Genomic DNA, 23,051 nt, shown 5'->3' on the forward strand with positions numbered 1-23,051 from the left:
TCTTGTCATGTTTGGTTGACCGTGCAATCTCTACGTGAGGGGTATGGTGTTCGTTAACAACAAAGAAGCCCACCTCCAGGCCCTTCTAGATACCCATTCATTTGACATCGTCTGCCTAACAGAAACCTAGTTAAAACCAGGGACTAAAGACAATTAAATAGTTCCCCAAGGTTACAAGCCCAATTAAAATGTAAGGGCAGGGGAGAAGCAATTCTATTTAAAGATGGACTACACGTCTCCCCCTTACCATACAACCAACATCAGGACAGTAAGGCAGAAGTACTAATCTCTAGACTTCATATCAACCCTAGAAAATTATTATATATCATTTGTATTTACCTACCTACTAGCAATAATACCAATACAATAGAGGATATACTAAGCTGGGTGTCCTCAACTTACCCACAAGAGACAATAATATTAGGTGATTTGAACACTGACTGGAAAGGAATCATTGCTGATACTCCTACCTCCCTCATCAACCTTCACGGCTTTACTCAAACAATCACCTCCACAACCAGAATCAACAAACCAAACAAAAAAGAGAGCACCTTAGACTGGATACTCAAATAGACAGCAACAAGCTTATAAGGTAGGAACTCTCCCTGATGACATTAGTGATCATACTTTGACCTATATTACCAGGCAGAAAAATTATATTTCTAACTGCCCCACCTATAAGATTACGCGTACAAACAAACACTTTAACCCAGTATTGTTCCAAAGTGAACTTAAAGCCTGTGACTGGAACCACCTAAAAACTCTCCCACTTGAAGAGGCTATTAAATATTTTAACTCTAAATTCTTAGCTATCTTAGATACCCATACACCCAAACGGCCTATCAGAATGAAATCCAAACCAGTCCCCTGACTAACTAAAGAAACCAAACAAAAACCCTGCTCAGGAACAAGTCTTGGGCTAAGTGGCGAGCCACTAAAGATATCTCTGAGCAACAAACCTTTAGGCAGTTAAGAAATAGTACAAAAAAGGCAATACTTACAGACAAAAAGAACTATTATTGTAAACTACAGGAAACTCACCATAATAATCCTCAGAAGTTCTGGTCAAGCATCAAAAACTCCTTCTCCCAGGCCACTCTCATACTCCTACACCACTAGGGACCAATCTAAATACCCCCATCAAACTGCCAATGCCTTTAATGCTTTTTTCACGGAGACCATACAATCGCTAGCTAGTCAACTAACCCCAGACAACTCAAATCTTCCTACCACCATGCCTGGGTCACTTTCTACATTCCATTTGCAACCCATATCTAACACCTTCATCTACAACTTAATCCAAAAACTTAAGCCTTGTACTCCTTCTGCTGACCAGCTTCCATCTGAATATCTGCATAAAGCAGCCAGAGCAATTGCCTTTCTAATATCCCGACTCATAAATAGAACCATAAAGGAGGGAACCATTCCTGACATCTGGAAAATCTCTCACATTATCCCCTTACACAAAGGTGGTAACTCTAATGAGTACTCTAACTACCAGCCAATAGCTCTGTTATTGCCCTTAGCAAAGATTATGGAGAAATGCATTCACCATCAACTATTAAACCACTTGACACAACACAACTAACTAGCTAACTGCCAACATGGATTTAGGCCATCACATTGTGCCACAACTGCTCTATTATCCATTACTAATGCCATCAATAGAAATTGCAATGAAAACAAACTCTCATCTGCACTCTTTATTGACCTCTCAAAAGCTTTTGATATGGTAAACCACACCCTTCTTATAAATAAATATTCTTCAATCCCTTTCCCTGGACTCTCAAGCTATTCAATGGTTCAAGTCCTACCTCAGCAACAGGCAGTACTCTGGGAAAATAACATATCTTCTCTCCTGCCAGTCACACTTGGCATCCCCCAGGGCTCTATTTTGGGATCTCTCCTATTCTCACTATTTATCAATGGCCTCCATGTTGCAATTGCTCAAGCCACCTGCATATAATATGCTCATCTAACTCCATATCAGAACTACATTCCCTAATCCAAAATATATTTAACTCAGTAGAGACATGGTTCTCAATACGTTGCCTCCTTCTCAATGCTAAAAAAAAAAAACAAGCTCCTACTCTTCGCACCCACCAATAAGTCTCCCCCCTTAGATTTCTCAGTCAGTTCCAATAATAACACCCTTATATCCCCTAACCCTACCACGAAACTGTTAGGAATAACTATTGACAATAACCTTGATTTTGATAGCCACATAAACAACACCATAAAGGCAGTTAACAGGAAAAGAGACTCCTTATATAGAATCAAATCTTTCTTAACTCCAACAGCTAGAACTAAGATTGCTCACACCCACTTAATTTCAACTCTTCTGTACACCTCACCCATATACACTAACCTAAAGAAAAATAATCTCATCATCATCATCTTCTTTCGGCTGTTCCCATTAGGGGTCGCCACAGTGGATCATCTGTTTCCATTTCTTCCTGTCCTCTGCATCATGCTCTTTCACACCAACTGCCTGCATGTCCTCTCTCACCACATCCATAAACCTTATCTTAGGCCTTCCTCTTTTCCTCTTACCTGGCAGCTCCATCCTTAGCATCCTTTTCCCAATATACCCAGCATCCCTCCTGAGCACATGTCCAAATCAATGCAATCTTGCCTCTCTTGCTTTGTCTCCAAACTGTCCAACCTAAGCTGATCCTCTAATATACTGATTCCTAATCCTGTCCATCCTAGTGACACCCAGTGCAAATCTTAACATCTTCAACTCTGCCACATCCAGCTCTGACTCCTGCCTTTTCATCAATGCCACCGTCTCCAACCCATATAACATAGCTGGTCTCACTACCCTCTTGTAGACCTTCCCTTTCACTCTTACTGGTACCCGTCTGTCACAAATCACTTCTGGCACTCTTCTACACCCATTCCACCCTGCCTGTACTCTCTTCTTCACCTCTCTTCCACACTCACCATTACTCTGAACTGTTGATCCCAAGTACTTAAACTCATCCACCTTTACGAACTCTACTCCTTGCATCCTCACCATTCCTCTACCCTCCTTCTCATTTACACACATATATTCTGTTTTAGCCCTGCTGACCTTCATTCCTCTCCTCTCTAAAGCATATCTCCACCTCTCCAGGGTCTCCTCAACCTGGTCCCTACTCTCACTACATATCACAATGTCATCTGCAGACATCATAGTCCACGGGGCCTCCTGTCTGATCTCATCTGTCAACCTGTCCATCACCACTGCAAATAAGAAAGGGCTCAGAGCTGATCCTTGATGTAATCCCACCTGCACCTTAAACATATCTGTCACTCCCACCGCAGTCCACACCAATGTCACACTACCCTCATACATATCCTGTACCACTTTTACATACTTCTCTGCCACTTCCGACTTCCTCATACAATACCACAACTCCTCTCTAGGCACCCTGTCATATGCTTTCTCTAAATCCACAAAGACACAATGCAACTCCTTCTGACCTTCTCTTTACTTCTCCAACAACACTCTCAGAGCAAACATCGCATCTATAGTGCTCTTTCCTGGCATGAAACCATACTGCTGATCACTAATCATCACTCCCTTCTTAACCTAGCTTCCACTACTCTTTCCCATAACTTCAAGCTGTGACTGATCAATTTTATCCCTCTGTAGTTACTGCAGCTTTGCACATCACCCTTATTCTTAAAGATAGGCACCAAAACACTTTCTGCACTCCTCAGGCGTCCTCTGACTTTCCAAAATTTCATTAAACAATCTGGTTAAAAATTCCACTGCCATTTCTCCTAAGCACCTCCATGCTTCTACTGGTATGTCATCTGGGCTAACAGCCTTTCCATTCTTCATCCTCTTTATAGCTGTCCTTACTTTCTCCTTGCTAATCTGTTTCACTTCCAGATTCACTATCCCCACATCATCCAGCCTTCTCTCTCTCTCTCTCTCTTCATTCAACAGCCCTTCAAAGTACTCTTTCCATCTATTCAACACACTCTCCTCACTTGTGAGCATGTTTCATTTCCCTCACTATCCTTTATCACCCTTTCCTGTTGCACATCTTTCCCAGCTCTGTCCCTCTGTCTAGCCAATTGGTACAGGTCATTTTCTCTCTTTAGTGTCCAATCTCTCATAAAACTCTCCATATGCCTTATCCTTAGCCTTCGCCACCTCTCTCTTTGCCATGCGCCTCATCTCCTTATACTCATGTCTACTTTCTTCATCTCTTGGACAATCCCACTTCTTCTTTGTCAGCCTCTTCCTCTGTATACTCTCCTTTACTTCCTTATTCCAGCACCAGGTCTCCTTGTCCTCCTTCCTCTGTCCAGATGTCACACTAAGCACCTTTCTAGCAGTCTCCCTTACTAGCTGTGCTGTAGTTACCCAGCTATTCAGTAACTCTTCACTGCCTCCCAGTGTCTGTCTTAACTCTTCCCTGAACTCCACCTCACAATCACCCTTTTTTAACTTCACCATTTAATCCTTGGCACTGCTTTCACACTCCTCCTCCTCCTCTTGATCACCAACGTCATCCTACAGACCACCATTCTGTGCTGCTTAACTACACTTTCCCCTGTCACCACTTTACAGTCTCCTATCTCCTTCAGACTGGCCCTCCTACATAGGATATAATCCACCTGTGTGCATCTTCCTCCACTCTTGTACATCACCCTATGCTCCTCCCTCTTCTTAAAATATGTATTCACCACAGCCATGTCCATCCTTTTCACAAAATCCACAATCATCTGACCTTCTGCATTCCTCTCCTTAACACCATACCTACCCATCACTTCCTCATCCCCTCTATTCACTTCACCAACATGCCCACTGAAGTCCGCTCCAATCACTAGTCTCTCATCCTTGGGTACACTCACCACCACTTCATCCAACTCACTCCAAACTTTTTCTTTCTCATCCATCACACACCCAACTTGTGGAGCATATGCACTAACAACATTCATCATTACACCATCAATTTCAAGCTTCATAAACATCACTCTATCAGACACTCTCTTCACCTCCAAAACACTCTTGGCATACTTTTCCTTAAGGATAACCCCTACCCCATTTCTTCTGCCATCCACACCATGATAGAACAATTTGAACCCATTTCCTAAACACCTGGCCTTACTTCCCTTCCATCTGGTCTCTTGCATAGCTCTCTCCCTATATCAATCATACTGCCAAGATTCAGAGTTCCTACCCTCACTACTACACTCCTAACCTTCCTCCTCTCTTCTTGCCTTCGGGCATGCCTTTCCCCTCCTCTTCTCCTTCGGCCAGCAGTAGCCCAATTTCCGCCAGCACCCTGGTGGCTAACAGTACTGGTGGTGGTTGTTGTTAACCCGGGCCTTGTCTGATTCAGTATGGAAATATGAAATGTTCTTCGCATAAGTAATTTGGCAGAGGTTTTAGGCCGGATGCCCTTCCTGATGCAAACCTCCCCATTTGTCCAGGCTTGGGACTATCACAAAAAATGCACTGGCTTGTGCATTCCCAGAGGCTGGGTTAAAGAAAAATAATCTCATCAAACTAGCTAATTCCTACAACAACATAGCCAGATTTGCCACAGGCAATCCCTTCCAAATTCACCACTGTCTTAATTGGCAGCACCTAGGCTGGCTTGAACTACAAAACATGAATATAGATTCCCTGTTAACTGAAGTAAACTGCTCTGGGACTCAGCAGGGTTAAGATTAACTCAAGTTTTGAGTTAAATTGGAATATCACCTTCCTCATTGAATCCTATTGCTTAGGCTGTGTGTGCTAGCTGAGTAGCAAACTTGGAATACATTTTGGGGAAGCGAATTAACTCGGTTAGCTGTTACTTGTACTGTGGTGGTTGTTTTTCTTCTAAACAAGTTTACTTAAATTTAGTCTGCCTCCATGTTATGAGTAACTGGGTTACAACAGGGGGTTGCAAGTATCTGAATGCTCGGTTAACTTTCACCTGTGTTAAAGATGACATAACTGGCTATTTAATGGGGTTTTTTTTTAGATTTTATACTGCCTGGTTGTGCCAAACAAAAGTGTACTGTGCATCTCCTTTATTTTTGTATAGCTATGTTTAGCATATAATACAAGCCTACAGCTTACAGACAGAGCTACAGTAGTATTCCCGTGTGCAGTGTTATTAATTCAGTATGTGAATGTGTTTAAGGTGTCTTTAATCACAGAAATATCTCTGCTGCATCCTAATTGTATATGCTTAAGACTGAAAATACTACTGTCTTTCACTATAAATCTGTTTTCTTCTCTTTACCCTACCTAGCTTAACTGCCTAGCCTGCAATAAGACCTGAGAACCTTCCTGCCTGGTCTATAAGGACCCCTTCAAATAATCTCAACTGGCTCATCTACATCCCTAAAAAAAAAAAACTGTCGGCCATTACTCTAACTCCCTCCTTCACAAGGATTCAAGAAAAGTAGGTGCGACCCCCTTGACCAAACTGTGAAGCTGAATTTGTTTTTATGAGGGACTTCATAGGTTAGTACTAAGCTAACTGCCCTTGTGAGCCATTTTAAGCCTAGCCAATTATCCCTTGTGAGACTCAAACCTTGCACCTTGTATTTGTAAGGCAAACACCTTAACCATTAGGCCACCCTCCCATCAAAATAAACAACCTCTGCAAGGCTCAAACCCAGAACCCTGTACACTACAGTCATAGTAGTTAACCATTAAGCCATCATAGCAGTTTTAAAAATGCAAAATAAACTAGTGTCTGTATTAGTCATGCTCCTGAGCCAGGTACCCAGCAGCCATACTCCGCTCTATCCCATAGAAATAAAGTCCGCTCTCCATTGCACCTATTACTTGACCCATCTTTTCTAGCTTTCGCTATTTCACTAGCTTAAATGAATTTCTACCTTTTGTCCACTTGGTGGCATACTACACTAGGCTTGTGTTGTATCCCATATCCTTTCACTCTCATATTAAATTCTAGTCTACAATTTACTTTCTTAACTGTAATTGCAGGGGCGGCTCGTGCTATAGGACTGCAGCCCTCCCACCTAGAAACAAAAAAAAAAAAAAAACTGTGAAACAAAAATTAAGAAAACAAAGTTTAACAATTATACAGATGAACTATCATACCCCACTCTCCTGGAACTTCCAAGGGCCCCTCAGGAGTCTGCTGCTTACTGATTGTCTCTGGAATTTCTTCTTTTACCTGCTCTAACCCACTCCGTTCGCCCTGCGGGCTCACTCCACTCCCCAACCCCCAATTCCCACCCCCAGTGCTCCTACACTTATTCTAGCCATAAGTCCTCTCCCACTTGTCTCATCCAATCCACTCACATCTCCTCACTATCCCCTCCCCTCCTATCCACCAATACTTTCTCACCCCCTCCCCCTTCCCAAACCTTAAAGCATTGTATACACTTCTATACACCTCCCTCCTACTCTATCATACTCTCCTACATCCAACTACTTCCTCAACACCTAATCCCCAACTATTAATTTATATCTAAACCTTACCATGCCCTTTCATACCCTTCTCCTCCTTTCCCTCAGCATACTACTTCTAATAACACTATACCATGCAACTTCCTATACCCCCTACAAACTACCCACTTCTTTCCTATCCCCTCATCACACCACCATCTCCCCTAACACTAATCATCACTCTACCACAACTCACTTTCACTCAATATCCCCCTCTTGTTCATCTAAACCCACTTCTTTTCTTCAAACTAATCCTCTTCAATGAAACATCATATTCCCAAAGCATTATTGTACCTCCCAGAAAACTCCAGGAGTAAATCTAAACCCCTGCTCTCATTCCCCTTTGACTACCTGTGCCTAGCAGGAGACATACACCCCAACCCAGGACCAACTAGCAGCAGCAATCCAACTCCCCCCATTACCACCCATATTACCAACCCTAAATACCTCAAGCTCCTGACCATCAATACCCAAAGTCTAAAAAACAAAATAGCCCACTTTCACGCTTGGCTATACCACACACAACCTGACACAGTAGCCCTCTGTGAGACATGGATAAAACCCAATATTTTGGACTCTGAAATCATACCCCCAGGGTTTCAAGCTCTTAGACATGACCATCTAAAAAAGAAGGGTAGAGGAGTAGCCTTAATCTACTCTAGCCTACTCTCCATTACTCCCTACCAAAATCCTATTCCTCAGTTCAACAATGCTGAACTAGTCATAGGAAACCCCAAACTAAATAACCATAAAAGTATTTGTGTTATAGCCCTCTATATCCCCCCTGGAAACAATACTAATACACTTGAGGAAATCCTTCTTTGGGCCTCATTTAATATCAGCCTTGAGACATACATCCTAGAAGATGTAAACACTGACTGGAACAAGATCACTGGTAATAATCCCACCATTTCAATCAATCTATGTAATTTCACTCAACTCAAAAATGCTATTACCAGATCAAATAAAAATAACCCCCCGGGCTCCATACTGGACTGGATCCTTGTCTCCCACCCAAATAAAATCTCCCACACTGGCACCTTACCAGACTCCATTAGTGATCACTTGCCAGCCTTCATCCATAGAGCAACCCACTCCTCTCCTCACCTACACCAATATATTCATACTCAGAATCTCATAAACTTTAACCCCACAGCGTTCTCCAATTCCCTCAAACTGATAAATTGGAACAAATTAAAAACTCTTCCTCTAGGCGATGCCTTTGGATTCTTCAACTCAACCTTCTTGGATACCCTTAACTCCCAAGCCCCTCCAAGAATAAAACGTATAAAAAACAATTCCACCCCCTGGCTTGCTAAAGATACCAAAACACTCATGCAACAAAGGGATAACACCTGGAAACTCTACCATCGTAATAAGCACTCTGACACCCTTCTTAAATATAAACAACTCTGCAACTTAGCTAAAAAACATATTACACAGGATAAAAAATTATACTATATCAAACTCCAGACTACTCATTCCACAAACCCAAAACAATTTTGGAAATCCATCAACTCCCTTCTTAATTCAGGCACCAAAAACAACCCTTGCACTGACACTAGCAAACATGACACAGAAATAGCTACACTGTTCAATTTATTCTTTACTAACTCGATATCAGAACTCACCAAAACCTTCCCTAACAACAACTCTTCCTCCCATCTCAATCCTCTCCCCAATCTTCCATCCTAAACACTCCTTCTACTTTTCATCTCATACCCATCCCAACATCATACATAAAAAAACTTCTCTCTAAACTTAAGACTTGCTCCAGTGCCCCTGACAACATCCCCTCTATCTTTCTAAAACTAGCAGCAGACAGAATTGCCATTCCCATTAGTATACTCATCAACAGATCCATACAGGAATCATATGTCCCTCAACTATGGTGTTCCACCTTTATCCTACCCCTCCACAAAGGAGGCAAAAACAATAACTACTCCAACTTCCGACCCATAGCAATTATATCTATCTCAAAAATTCTTGAGAAATGTATCCACCTCCAGCTAATGGCATTCCTTACAAATAACGAACTCATCACCCAACACAACATGGGTTCCGTTCTGGCCATAGCACAGTAACAGCTCTTCTTTCATTTCTAGACATAGTAAACCATACCCGTGACTCAGGCAATCTAGTATCCACAGTCCTCCTCGATCTCTCCAAAGCTTTTGATACAGTCTCCCATACCCACTTTTCTAAACTTAACCTTTCACAAAACACCATTACCTGGTTTAGCAGCTACCTCTCTGACAGATCCCAGGCTGTGAAATGGAAAACTGTACCTCTGCCTTCCTTCCAACCCCAACCGGGGTACCCCAGGGATCCATACTCGGCTCTATGCTCTTTAATATCTTCATTAATGACTTCCACACATTAATTCCCAATATCAGAATAGTACAATATGCAGATGACTCAACACTAGTCTGCTCTGCCTCCAACCTCCTTGAGCTTCAAACTAAAACTCAATCTGCTTTCTCAACTACTGAGAAATGGATGCTTCAAAATCATCTCTCCCTAAATGCCAACAAATCCAAAATTGTACTATTCTCCCCATCAAAATCTATCCCTCTTGACAAAACCTCCTTTAAAATTATCAGTCATACTAACTCCACTATAAAAATTGTTCCTTTTGCCAAACTTCTTGGGGTTACTATTGATGAGCAACTAAAATTTGATACCCATATTCAACTAAATATTAAGAAACCCCCATCAGAAACTTGGCATGCTATATAGAAACTCACACTTCCTCTCCCCCTCAACTAAACAGACCCCTGCCTCAACCTACTTACTACCCTCTCTGATGTATGGTGCTCCCTTACTAACCAATCTATCTTCCTCCAACTCTTCTAAACTGGAAACCTGCTACAATAAAATCTCAATTTGCAACTTCATCCAAATACTCTATTCACCACTGTATATCTTTCCACCAGCTGCAGTGGCTAGAACTTCCCAATTACCTGGACTACCTCCAACTCTGTACATCCCACAAGCTTATTTTCAAAACTAATACATGTCCAGCAATTGGTAACATCTTACCTTCATACACCCCTCACAGACCCCTAAGATCTGCCCACCAAAACCTAATCTCAGTGTATAACCAAATCGTCTCATTGGGCAGCTACTTCTATCCTTTACCTTAGCCAAAAAATGGAACTCTCTCCCTGCATCTCTACGAATCTCTGAAAACTTTGAACACTTCAAAACCCAGCTCCATTCCTACCTCTCCCATAGTTGGAAGTGCAACTGCTCTCTACCTACCTAACTTCCTTAACTCATGATCACTTCTATCACATTCAAAGTCCCATTTTTTCCTTACTTACCAGGGATCGATCCCTTGATAACTACTTTCAGATCACTACCTGACATTTCTAACCTATGAACAAATTCTATTCTATACTACTGTTCTCAACCTACAAACATATAAATATGTATTACATATTGTATATATGTTGCAGTTTAACTGTTCTTAGTTTGCTATTTAATACTTGCAAGTTGTTACTGCACCTTTTTGCTACTGTGTATTGTATTTTGTTAACTATATTGTATTTTGTTAACTTTGAATAATCTAGCTTTTCTCTGTACTATGTAGTGTGAATTATGTAGTTCATACTTTGTACTATGGAGCTTTCCCCCCCGGGCCTCCACTGAAAACGGGCTCTTTGAGCCCAGTAGACCTCCCCAGTCACCAAAATGGAAATAAATAAATAAATAAAAACAACCTAATATTCCCCCAACTCACCATTGCCCACAAGATATTCTACCAACCTAACAGCACTCCCACACTCTCCAACCTCATAATCCTGTACAAAAATCTAAATTCACTACGCTCATCTAACAAACTTCTAGCCAGCATAAGTAAAACCAACAACCTAGCTGGAGCTTCCCTGTTTTCTAATAAAGTGGGTAAAAACTGGAACCTATTACCTAATGAACTAGCACTACTCTCTTCCTTACCTCTCTTTAAACAAAACCTCAAAAGACACCTAATAACACATTGGTTATGCCCTTGCAATAACCCTGACTAATCCTCTGCTTTCTCCACCCATATCTCTCTCACCACACTTAGTCCTTACTGCAGGCCTGATACTAGTAAACACAACTTAACTTACATTCTACACCTTCCCTTGATGAAGTACTACAGTTCTTCTTTTCTCACTGTATAATAACTTCTCTTTACTGTATCTAAATTCTATAATGTAAACAACTTGTTGACTTGTATGTGTTGTATTTTTTGCAAATCTTCATTATTTATGTAACAATTGTGATCTATTTGCTCTTATAATTTGTAATGTTTATTGTCATGATTTTTAAGATTGTAAACGTTTGGAGCTTTTCTCTCCGGGCCTCTACTGAAAATGGAAATAAATCCAGTTAAAACTAGCCCGGTCAGCAAATGTAAAATAAATAAAATAAATACATCTGCATGGCATGCCAATCGTTCTTCATTTGCATACCGCATCACAGGCATTAAGCTTGTCAATCACTCTGGCCACACTCATTCCTGTGAGAAATGACCAGTGAGTTAGTACAGTACAAAGTCGAAGTTTTATTTAAAAAAGTTAATAAGTAAAACATTTGTCTGAAGAATTTGTAGTGTGAAACTCTAATGTCTGGAATGAATGACTAACTGAAATTCACAGTAATTTAATAGAAAATCATTTTATGGCGCAAGGGTAGATGAGCAAGGTAAATTCAAGAAAAGTTGAGACATGCACAACGTGTGTTTGCATAAGAATCATTGGATTTTGTTTTGGTCACGCTATTGCTTTTGGTTTTTTACTTGGTTTTTGTGTTTGCATAGCACTGATTCAAACCAATTTCAAATACCATGTTTTTAAGCAGTGTTAAGTAACTTTACTTTTAAAAAGCACTTTGCATATCTAGACATCGGTACTGAATAACTACACACTAGCAAATAGTATAACTTTCAAATCTTTACCTCTAGACGAAGGCACAAAGGCAAAAATAATAGTTGCAAAATTCCCAATTCAGACCTCTCGACAAAGAAAAAAGTTAAAGGTTTGCACTTAATTAAGGATGAAAAACTGCTTATGCCTCATAACTAAACAGATGTATGCTGATATGTGCTCCACAGAAACAAAGACATTTAGGAACTGTGCTTAGAAAATTGGTTCTTAATCTGTCCAATGAGATACTTGTGTATGCTCAATGGTTGGATCAGTCAGGTTGCATGACAAATTAGGAGGGCATGTTCTCTTGGAGACATACTTCTCAAATGTCCAGATTTTCACAGAATGTCCAGAGTTTTGCCTCATATTTTTGGACTTTTTTGCATAAAATCTGTGTTTTTCTGGCAAATCACTAGGGATTAAAGTCACTAAATAAGAACATATATTTGAGTTTCAGACTTCATATCCTTCAGAAAACTCATGCTAGCACAAATCCTGTAGCTCTAACATTTTTGTAAACTTTCAACAGCAGCATTTAAATTTTGTTCCTATTTTCGGTCTTTGACACCCCCCCCCCTTCCCCATTATTTTAGTCTTTGTCCAAATGTCTTGTCTACTTGCTACTGCTGGTCAAACAAGGTCCAAGTAAATAAATAAATCAGTCGGCGTTATGATCAGTAGCAAACAGTATCCAAAATTGACAGAAAAGCATTGCGAGGATGAAAATAAAATGAAAGTGACTTGCAGTACTTCTACAGTTCCATGGAAGAATGGTAAACACAGTGAAAAATCAAACTGATGGTTTATTTTACTGTTAATGGCCGGAATAGAATGTTAGGGAGGAATGTTGGGCATAATATTAGACTAATACATCGCACTTAGTTCTGCACAGCTGTGGGTGTATTGGGACTGTCTGACACTCAAAATGGACGTGGAAAGCCCAGATGACTAGCAGGTATGCTAATTTGCATGTCACGTAATGCCCAAATTACTGGTAGCCGTTTAATATTCAATGACTTGCGAACTGTGAGGTACTAGTCTAATATTATGCCCAAAAATCTGGTAAACCACAAATTTCACAAGAAACAGACCAAAAATAAGGGGCAAAGTTCTTGACATTCTGCGAAAATCTGTGCACTATTCCCTAGAAACACTTGTCTGTTTTGTGAGGACAATGGTAAGTCTTAAGAAGTTTAAAAATGCTCCCAGTCAAGAAGTAAACAAGATGAATCAATGGGAATTAAGAAACACAGCGGCTAAATACATCATTACTTCGGAGTTCTGCTGTTAGTCATAACTTTTTTTTTTTCAACAGAATTTGTTTAATTTCCCCCCAAAAATGCAAGATTTCCTCAGGAGACCACTGGTATACAAAGTATCTGTGGCACAACCATCACTTGCTGCAATTGCCTGTACATGAACACTAGCAAGTCTGAACATAATTCTAAATTTCTTTAGTCTATGTCTATTTAATGGTAGATATTCTGTCGTAAATGGAGGAGTGCAAGGAAAGGTGACAACTAGACAACTGTTTAGGTACTTTTACATTATCAGGGCAACAGATGTCATGAGTGGTTGGAATCTTACCATGCTATAGCATCTGAAAATCTGTAGAAGATGCATATTGTTGCAACTTTTTCTTGACCTTCTTAGTAAATTCAGTATTTGAAAATTGTCTGTAATAGGCAGCATTGGGCCATCATTACTTTGGCTGCTGCGAACATCTCTGAGCCAGGAAAGCTGTTGTCTGATGTATTGTGTCATAGAATTGTTCTCAAAAAATGTGTAGAAATGAAAGTAAAATACTGGTTTCATCTAATGATGAAACAACTTTAACTGTACAAGATTCGCCTATTTTTACTCCTAATGTATGTTTCTGTTTGCATATGTATGACAAGGGTTTAACATGCAAATATTTTCAAGTAAGCGCCATTGACATGTTGACTAGCTGCCTTCTGTTACAAATAAGAAGCTCGCTCTCTATTTCTGTTTAGTACATCAAAAAAAAAAAAAAAAAAAAAAGGAATACAGACAATGAACTGCTGAAAAGTTTAGTCTGAACACCTACGGCTGATTTCCTTCAATATTCAGTCACAGACTGTATGTCTGTCAACACTTCTCCTAACCAGTGTTTCAGTATCACAGCTGAAAAGAAACGTGAACAAAACATAAAAATGAACACATTCATCCTTTTCTTTAAGGCGCTTAAGAGCTGGGATGCATATACATTGCTATTAAAATAAATAATACATTCGGTGACAGTCTGCAAAGGAAGTATAACTTTTTGTATAAACATCAGCGGCAGCAGTGTGATCTTTGCGACCACAGGCTAACATTCCAAATGCTGATTACAGCTGTTGCCCCGATAACGGAAAAGTACCCACTGTTTGTTATGGCACAGAAAAAAATAAATTGTGTGTACTTTGCACTGACAAGGAAGCCATTCTCTGAAGCTATGGCAAGGTGCATACCCTTAAGGTTGTGTTAACACAGGAGGCTAACAGCAAGTCCTTTAGTATATAGTGCAGCATATTCATTATATGCCCATCGATATTCATTACATTCATTGTCAGGGTGTCAATAAATAATCAGATATAGTCATCAATATTCATATATATATTCATTATATTCATTCCAGCACAGAAATGAATATTCATGCAGCTGCTCCATTGCTGAGCTGGAGGCGCATTTAGGGCGGAATTTGCTACTTCGCATCCTGCGAGGTACTAGTCTAATATTATGCTGAATGTTGTACTAATCAACAGAAATTGGCATAACATTAAAGAAGTACCTCGCAGGATGTGCAGTAGCAAATCCCACCCTAAACATGCCTCCAGGCTGACAATTCCTGGAGGTGTGTGAAATCTGCAGAATATTCATTCCTTTCCCGAAGTGCCAAAATAAATATTGATGAATGGGTTCTGTTGGTGCAAAGAGAACACAGCAGTTGTTGTTTGGTTTTTACTTACGATTTTTTTTTTTTTTTTACATTGACACATATTTCAGTTTCATAAGACAGTTTCTCTAAAGTATACTGACATTTTACCGGGCGATATTGTAGTTGAGGGCCTCACCAGATGCGCAGTAGCAAGCCCCGCCCAAAACCCACCCCCGCGATGTGTCATTCATGAATATGCATTCCCTCCAAATGTACAACCGAAGAAAAAGTGCACTGACATGTAATATGATAGCAAATGTAACAGTAAACTGTTACCAACATCTGTACTTGACAAGTTTTATTCCACTATAATATATACTATAATCAAAAAAAAAAAAAAGAAACACAACCGTCAAAACATGTCATCAGGCTTTTTACTGTGTAGCATTATAGTTCTCTTTGTCAGAGTCGGAATGCGATGGTTCACTGTCCCAATTAATGTACAAACGGACTCTTTTTGGTACAGGTGTCACAGCCGACTCTTCCTCAGTATCATTGGCAGGACCTTTACTAAGAACAGCTTCCTGGGCGATACTGTATTAACCGTTTGTGTACATTTAATATTTTCATATCATGTATGCACGAGCAAATTAAATATGCAGACCGGGTTGTCACTCAATTTGCCACATGCCCACTTCTGCGCGAAATGAACTGGTAAACCCTCAACTACAATATCGCCTTTTACCGGCTGAAAATGTTTTAAGAAGATGGTAGCAGTACTGTTACACAAACTTGTTCAGTGTTTAATTGGTCACCTGTCCTTTAGGCATCCACATCTGTAAAGAACAGGGGGTGGGGCAGCTCCCTCACAAGGGTTTCCGGCAAGGGGGGGGGGGGGAGGCTTGCCCCACTGGAAAAAAAAAAAAAAAAGAGTAAAATTTACTTCCTGTTTAACTGTGCAACTAATAGCTGCTTTACAGGGTTGGAGTTCGTTGCATGCGTGAATATTAAGCAGTTTACAGTAATTAAAACATGACCTGACATACGAATTAGCATGCCTGCCAGTCATCGGGCGTTTCCACTTCCCCTATCATTCACCACCGACACACCCATACCTGCGCAGAACTAAGCACAAGGTACTTGTCTAACATTACGCCCAGATATTGATGCAGCTGTAAGCATTCAAAGGACAACAACGAATAAGTTTAGTTAAGAAAAGGTCAAGCAACTAAGTACCTCCCACAAATGTGCAATCTTCAGTGGTGTGTCTTAATACAAATAATCACACTTTACTGACAGGAGTTACTGTACAATACCTCTCAACTGTGCAGATTTTCGCAGAATGTCCACATTTTTTGGTCCACGTTTCATAAAATTGTGGCTTTCTGGCAAATTACTGGCAAATCATTAAAGACTAAACTTAGAAAATAATGACAGACATTTCAGTTTCAGACTTCATACATTTCAGAAAATTCATGCTAATGCAAAACCTGTTATTCTATCAACTTTCTAAGTTTGTAAGAGCAATATTTAAAAATTTGTTTCCATTTGTACTACTTTTTTCATGGCTTTGTCCAGATTTCTTACTCTAAAAGGTTGAGATGCACGACTGTAGTTTACAGTATGTGGCGGTACTATCAAAGGAGCTAACATTACCTTGCACCTTCAGTAACTTGATGCTGCAGGCTATGACAGCAAATTAAAATATAAATATAGTAAACGAAAGGAAGGAAATCGGAACTACTCACTGTAGAACACAAAGCCAACCTTCTTCAAAAAGTTTAAAACCGATATAACCGTCGACGAACCAAGGGACCTATTTCTCCGTGCTCCCCTCACTCGTTTACATCGTCGCTATGGTAACGAGGGAGGAGATAAAAAAAAACAAAGTAATGAAGTGTCGGTCTTTGGTTTGCATAATGATTTTTACTTTACAAAAACAAAAAAGCAAAATGTTACGATATATGTTGTTTAAAAACTTTCTTATCGCAAACTAAATATGAAAGGTGTCCAATTGCTGTAGAATGAATATGTCCCGCTAAACATAATTTATTGCACGAAAGGATTTTATTTTTTTACAAAGGGCACCCCAACATTTGAGACCTCTGCAACTTTGTAGATTACAAAACTGATACCAGTATTAATACTGCGCTTTAGGTGCAATTCAGTACTTAAGTACAGTATGCTTAACTCCTGTGACACTAGTAAAAAAACACTTGGTACCGCTACGAAGTATAACTAGACGTTACGTAGATTCCTTACATACGGGGTACGCTAACTGTAAACGAAAATAAAATGCAAAGGGGCAGTAGTGGTCCCTGTCATAATTAAAGCGTCCCTTCTTTTTTAATACCCATCACAGAATAAAATATTTACTAAAAATAAAGTAACACGTGAACTAAGCTCGAAAGAATTTTAAATTACCGAACAGCTTACATTTCGCGTACAACGAAGAATATGCTGCTCCCTTGTTCTCGTTAAAAACACTTTACACTTTATTTTAAACAAAATAGCATGGCGTTAAGCAAAATCAGCATTATATTAGCAGAAACACCAAAAGCTAAACATTTTCAACACTTTTTTTAATACTTGTTTCAGGCAAAGATGAGCCATTCTTTCCGGAACAAATTGAAAACTCCCAGTACCCTTTGCTTGGGTCCTTTTCCTCCATTTTGGATGTTTAGATAGGTAAGACAAATTAAAACAGTTTCGCATAAAGTATACGTTTTGCTTATTATGTTAATCAGTTATAAGATTTGTAAGAGTTATGCACGGTTTGGGGGTATATTAGTAATTTAGAAATATGTTATTTTGTTGTAGGATTGCAAAGATTAGAGTTGGATTGATTGTAATTGTTGAGGTGGGACACCCGGTACTTCAGGTATACTTAACACTGTTTTCGTTGGGACTGTACCACTGCATGGCTGTTGTGATCAGGAACTTTAACTTTGGTTGGGTTTTTATGGTGGAAATATTTTTAAATCGTGTTGACTATATTATTTCTCTGGAGTTTATTACTTCAGTTCTGACAACGTTCTCCACTTTTTTCGTGTAAGCAGACACGCATTCATAAGTGCTGGAAAGTACGGATGTACAAGTACGTTTGCCGTTACAGTAATTTGAATGATCGTTGTTGTAGCAGCCTAAGATACAGGTCATGTTGTATTAGCTTAGGCTGAAGGCTGTGTGCTGTTATCCGCATTCCAGATCGTGGGAAGCCACTTCTGATAGTTGTATAGACAGTACTTGATATCAAAGCGAAATACTACAAAAAATACAGTAATCTACATCGCTTAACAATGCAATTTGAAACTGGATTTATTGCTGTTTCGGTAATCTTGTAGTACCTCGCAGGATGTGTAGTAGCAAATCCCGCCCCGAACACGCCTCCAGCCCAAGCCCGTATGAATATTTATTACAGATTTACTACAGATATTGGTTTAAAAAAAACATTAACTTTGAGTGTGGAACTGCAAGAAACATTTGACTTTAACAGTCAACACGAGAAACGTTCCTCATACAGATGTGTGCTCCGATTAAGTAATAAACAAAATTAGACAGCTCTTATTTAATATACAGCCTCATCCTAAGAAACCCACCCAACAAAAGCGTGAGCATCACACTACCAGCAACTCAGTATGACGGTTAACAGCCAAAGCTGTGAATGAAAATATCCCCTAGATCATCTCTTTACGTGTTTTTTTTTTTTTTTTTAAGTAAACGCATACCACTATGGACTGTCCTCAAGTCAGTCAAACACTACCACGGCATACTAAATGTAGCAGCATTTAACCACCTCTCCAAACCCCAATACAATGATACCACCCAGCAAGTCAGTAAGTAAATCTCACCTAACAAAACAACACGAACGAAGCCAAGAAAATCGGGCGTAATTGTTAAGTGTATTAACCCACCAGATGTGCAGTAGCAAGCCCCTCCCAAACCCCGCCTGCGAGCATGTTGCTTACTACGCCCTCGGCTCCGAGCATGCAGATTGCCGCGCCCACCACCTTGCATTCATATGTTTGCTTTAACATCTCAACGCATTGCAATATAAAAACACATTCATTAAATCAAAGCTTTTCTCTTGTGATCTGAACTGTATCATGCCCCAAGTATGGTTAAAACAGATACACAATTTTGTCAGTAGTGACTCTACCTGCAAAACTATCACCAGATGAGGAAAGGGATTGTACATGAAAACAGACACCTTACTTTCTAAGTGCAAGAACAAAATAATGTATAGTTCACCGTACTGTCAAGTTAAAAAAAAAATCTTACATTAGCATTTGTTAATGGTTAGCTCTATTGCCTTTTGTGTTTCTGCTAATCAGCTGACAAGTACAACATTGTAACACCTTGATACTTGTTTATTCCTGGCATATTTACAACTGAGTAACATCATTTTATGTATTACATTTTCACCTTTCCATACAACTGGCACGGGATCTTCCTATAAAATCATTCAAGACCCACCAAGGAACCACACTCATGAACTTGCAAATAAATCTGTCATAACAGAACTGCGCTAACAAAAAGCGATCAAATCTGACTGAATGTGACCATAATATCGATGACATCCGTGTATTACATGCGTAACTTTAGTTCAAACTGCTTTTTTTGCTCCTTTGGGTCACCTCAAAAATAAAAACATTTAAAGGAATTGAGTAAGTATTGTCAATGTGTGTCAATGGATAGGGATAAATACTTGACGCAACACCTTCACGTACATCATGTAATTTCAATGGAAATCTATAGTGTTCTGTGTGTATAATAAACAGTAAGTTTATTATATTACTATTATTCAATGGAAATCTATAGTGTTCTGTGTGTATAATAAACAGTAAGCAGTGAAGCACTGTGTCAATTACGGTAGAGTGTCGTTGTTAATCCATGCCCAACGGCAGGCATGTCAATCACAGCGGACACGCCCATTCCTGCACGAACTCGACGGTGGGTTAATACACTTCAGTTACGCCGAAAATAGACTATCCTGTGCCTAAAGTATTATGTTAAACAGTCAAACTACTAGTACATTCATTGTACGTGTCTGAGAACTAGCTAGCATACTTCTCTGGAGAATACATGATGTTAATAGGGCAGGGATCGGGACATAAACTGATGCCTACAACTACCCTAGCTGCGTTTTTTAATGCTTTTATGTCTCGTTCGTGTTGACATGTTTACTTGGGTAATCTCCAAGTGTAGTACCTCACAGGATGTCAATCTTGTATGTTATGCCCACTCCACGCCCAAAGCTGCGCAGAACTGAGTGCGAGGTACTACATTTGGAGATTACCGCTGTTTCTTGGTAAAGTGATGTAAAAATATTCTTATTTGGGGTGATAATTGTACATTGTTTTTCTGGTGTTGATGAACCACTTGTCTGATATTGACAGCATGCATGATCTCTGTAGCACGTCACAATGACTCGTTTATAAAGATTGACATTATTGAGGCGCATGAAGTTTTTGTAGAGGGGTTAGACACCCATTTGTTCCCCATAAAGGAAGAGTGCGCCATTATGCACTCATTCCTATTCATTCTGAATCCAAGATAATTTCTGTCTCGCTCACATCCCAAAGGTACCATTCTGTTTGTGAAAACAATGAGTATTTCAAGGATGTGCAGTTTTGAAATGAGAATAATTTTGAGGTGGAGTAGTAGTTTGCTTACTTTCAGAAAATACTTGCTGAAAACATTTTAGCCTTCTAGTTGTTGTGGGTCTCCTTGTGTAGTAGTTACTGTGCACATTAGCATGCATTTGTAAAGATTACAATTAAGTGTACTTAAGAAGCTGAGTACCAACCCCCGCAAGAGTAGTAGCTTTATGTGATGATAAAAGCAAAGTTAAATGTATCTGCATACACAGTTATGGTTTTAAGTACAGTAGGCGTGTTGATGCTGTCATTTAAGTTCAAAGGTAACAGTGGTGTAAAGTCCTCGTATACCTTTTTTTTTTTTTTTTTTTGAGATCTCTTATTTCTCGGCATTCCTAGGAAAGCACTTTGGCAAGCTTCTGTAAATGAGATTTCATCAAGTGATTGAGCTTCTGATGTAGGAAGAGCAAATGTGTATTCTGTTCGGGTCATGGAACAGTGGGTCAAATGTTTTTGTTCAGTGGCAGTATCATAAAGTTCATTGAGAGATGTTGCAACAGTACAGCATCCAAAAGGATCATTTGGTTTCTGTGTTTGTGGAATGAGGGTTTTCCACATTCTTAACATTTAATTTAGCTCTCTGGATTGATGCAGGATTTCTCCAAGGATGTGCTGTGTGTGTCCATTATCTAAAGACATAGTCCTGGATTGTAGAGTATTCAGTTTGACATTGTGAGGGCAGTATTGCATCTTAGTTTATAGCTGATGTGCTAGGCTCCACTGTGCGCTGCGGTTTCATGTTGTGTAGCAGTTGGCATGAAAATCAGGATCTCTGAATCAGAAGTTGTGCTTCTCTGTTGGAAAGGGATGAATTGTTCCCAGCAGAGAAAGACCGACTACTTAACTCTGGTTGGAAGAACTTGCTTTTGAGGGATTGTTAGAATAATGTTGATGAGGTCTGGGGAAATTAATCATTGGATGAGTGCAGCTGCAGTAGTACTGCAGGTATTTGTACTAACCTGTAATAGTGAAATGAGAACGGTGTCTTTTATTGGAAATCCTGTGACCCTTTTTGCTTGTGGTTGTAAGCTTTTGAACAGTTCTTGAAAACATAAGATCCCAACATTGGGTTATCTTCAGAAGGTAGCTGGACTTAATTTTCTTGAGTTTGTAATGGTCAATTAAGGCGGAATAGACACTTTAGTGAGGATGCCCTAGGATGCTTCCCACAGCAGGTACATTAGACAAATACCTGGGGGTCCATAGGCTTGAGTATTTTGTTGGAAATTAGGTCTGTTATGCTTACTATTGTCTGTTAGTAAAACAAGTTTTAGAGGGTGGATTAAAGTTTGTGCTGCTTAGCTTGACAGCTGATGTTTGTGCTTGGCTACTACTGTGCATAATTAGTGTGTATATTTGAGTGTGTTTTGTTAAGTGTTTTTATTTATGTTGTAACAAAATTGTGAGGGCACCATAGTGGCACGCACAGTTGTTGCTGTTTCATGGCACTTGGTTCCACATTTCCCAGCTGAGGTGCTTTCTGTGCAGCGTATACATGTTCTCCACTTTGTCCACATGGGGTTTTGTTAGGAGCTTTGATTTTTCTTTCCCCTCTCAAAGACATCCGGAGGTGAATTGGGGGGTCCTCCACATTGTCCGTATGTGCATATTGAAGTAAATTGATATCCTATCTGGTATTAGTTTTTGTACTTGGTGCTTGTTGAGTAGCAGGATAGGCCCATGGCCATAAAATGGGTAAAGTGGACGGCAAAGAGTAACTGAATAAGGTTGTGCTTCCTGCATCCCTGTGATTGAACGTGTATCTGCAGTACTAGTTTTGTGTGCTGCCATTTTTTTCATTAAAGCATTGTTAGCTTTCTGGATAGCCGTTTTTGTTTGTGTTAATTGTAACACAGATAACACAAAAGAATGCTGGTCTAAATTACTTAAAAATCACAAAGCAGTCACACAGAGCCCCAATAAAGGCTGTCCCTCCTCAACAACGGCTGCACAATGGTATCGGCAAAAAAGCAGGGCTCACATAAAGTAAAAGATGAACTTTAATTCTTCCAGCATGTAAAAGACGACCAAATTGAACAGAGAGATTCCAGAAACAAACAATTCTAATGTTAAAACAGGTTGTGCTTTCATTTTCTTACAGAAGACTTAATCAGTTCACTGCACCATTTTTATACTACATTACTTCATTCCCCATTGGTTAAACCGTCAATTAA

The 23,051-nt window shown here is 39.7% G+C and overlaps 1 protein-coding gene across 2 annotated transcripts in view; it reads right to left on the reverse strand.

Annotated features, from left to right (window-relative positions):
- The window catches only part of IQCG (IQ motif containing G), a 1,934,505-nt gene extending 1,917,429 nt beyond the window's left edge, over nucleotides 1-17,076 (reverse strand). For both annotated transcript variants that reach the window (XM_044070701.1, XM_044070702.1), the window contains exon 1: nucleotides 16,966-17,076. In XM_044070701.1, the coding sequence (XP_043926636.1) occupies nucleotide 16,966 (1 nt within the window). In that variant the 5' untranslated portion in view covers nucleotides 16,967-17,076. The remainder of the gene's footprint in view (nucleotides 1-16,965) is intronic.
- Nucleotides 17,077-23,051: the final 5,975 nt, after the last annotated feature.

This window comes from Protopterus annectens, chromosome 4.part1 (genome assembly GCF_019279795.1).
Source record: "Protopterus annectens isolate FY-2018-M chromosome 4.part1, PAN1.0, whole genome shotgun sequence".
NCBI lineage: Eukaryota > Metazoa > Chordata > Ceratodontiformes > Protopteridae > Protopterus > Protopterus annectens.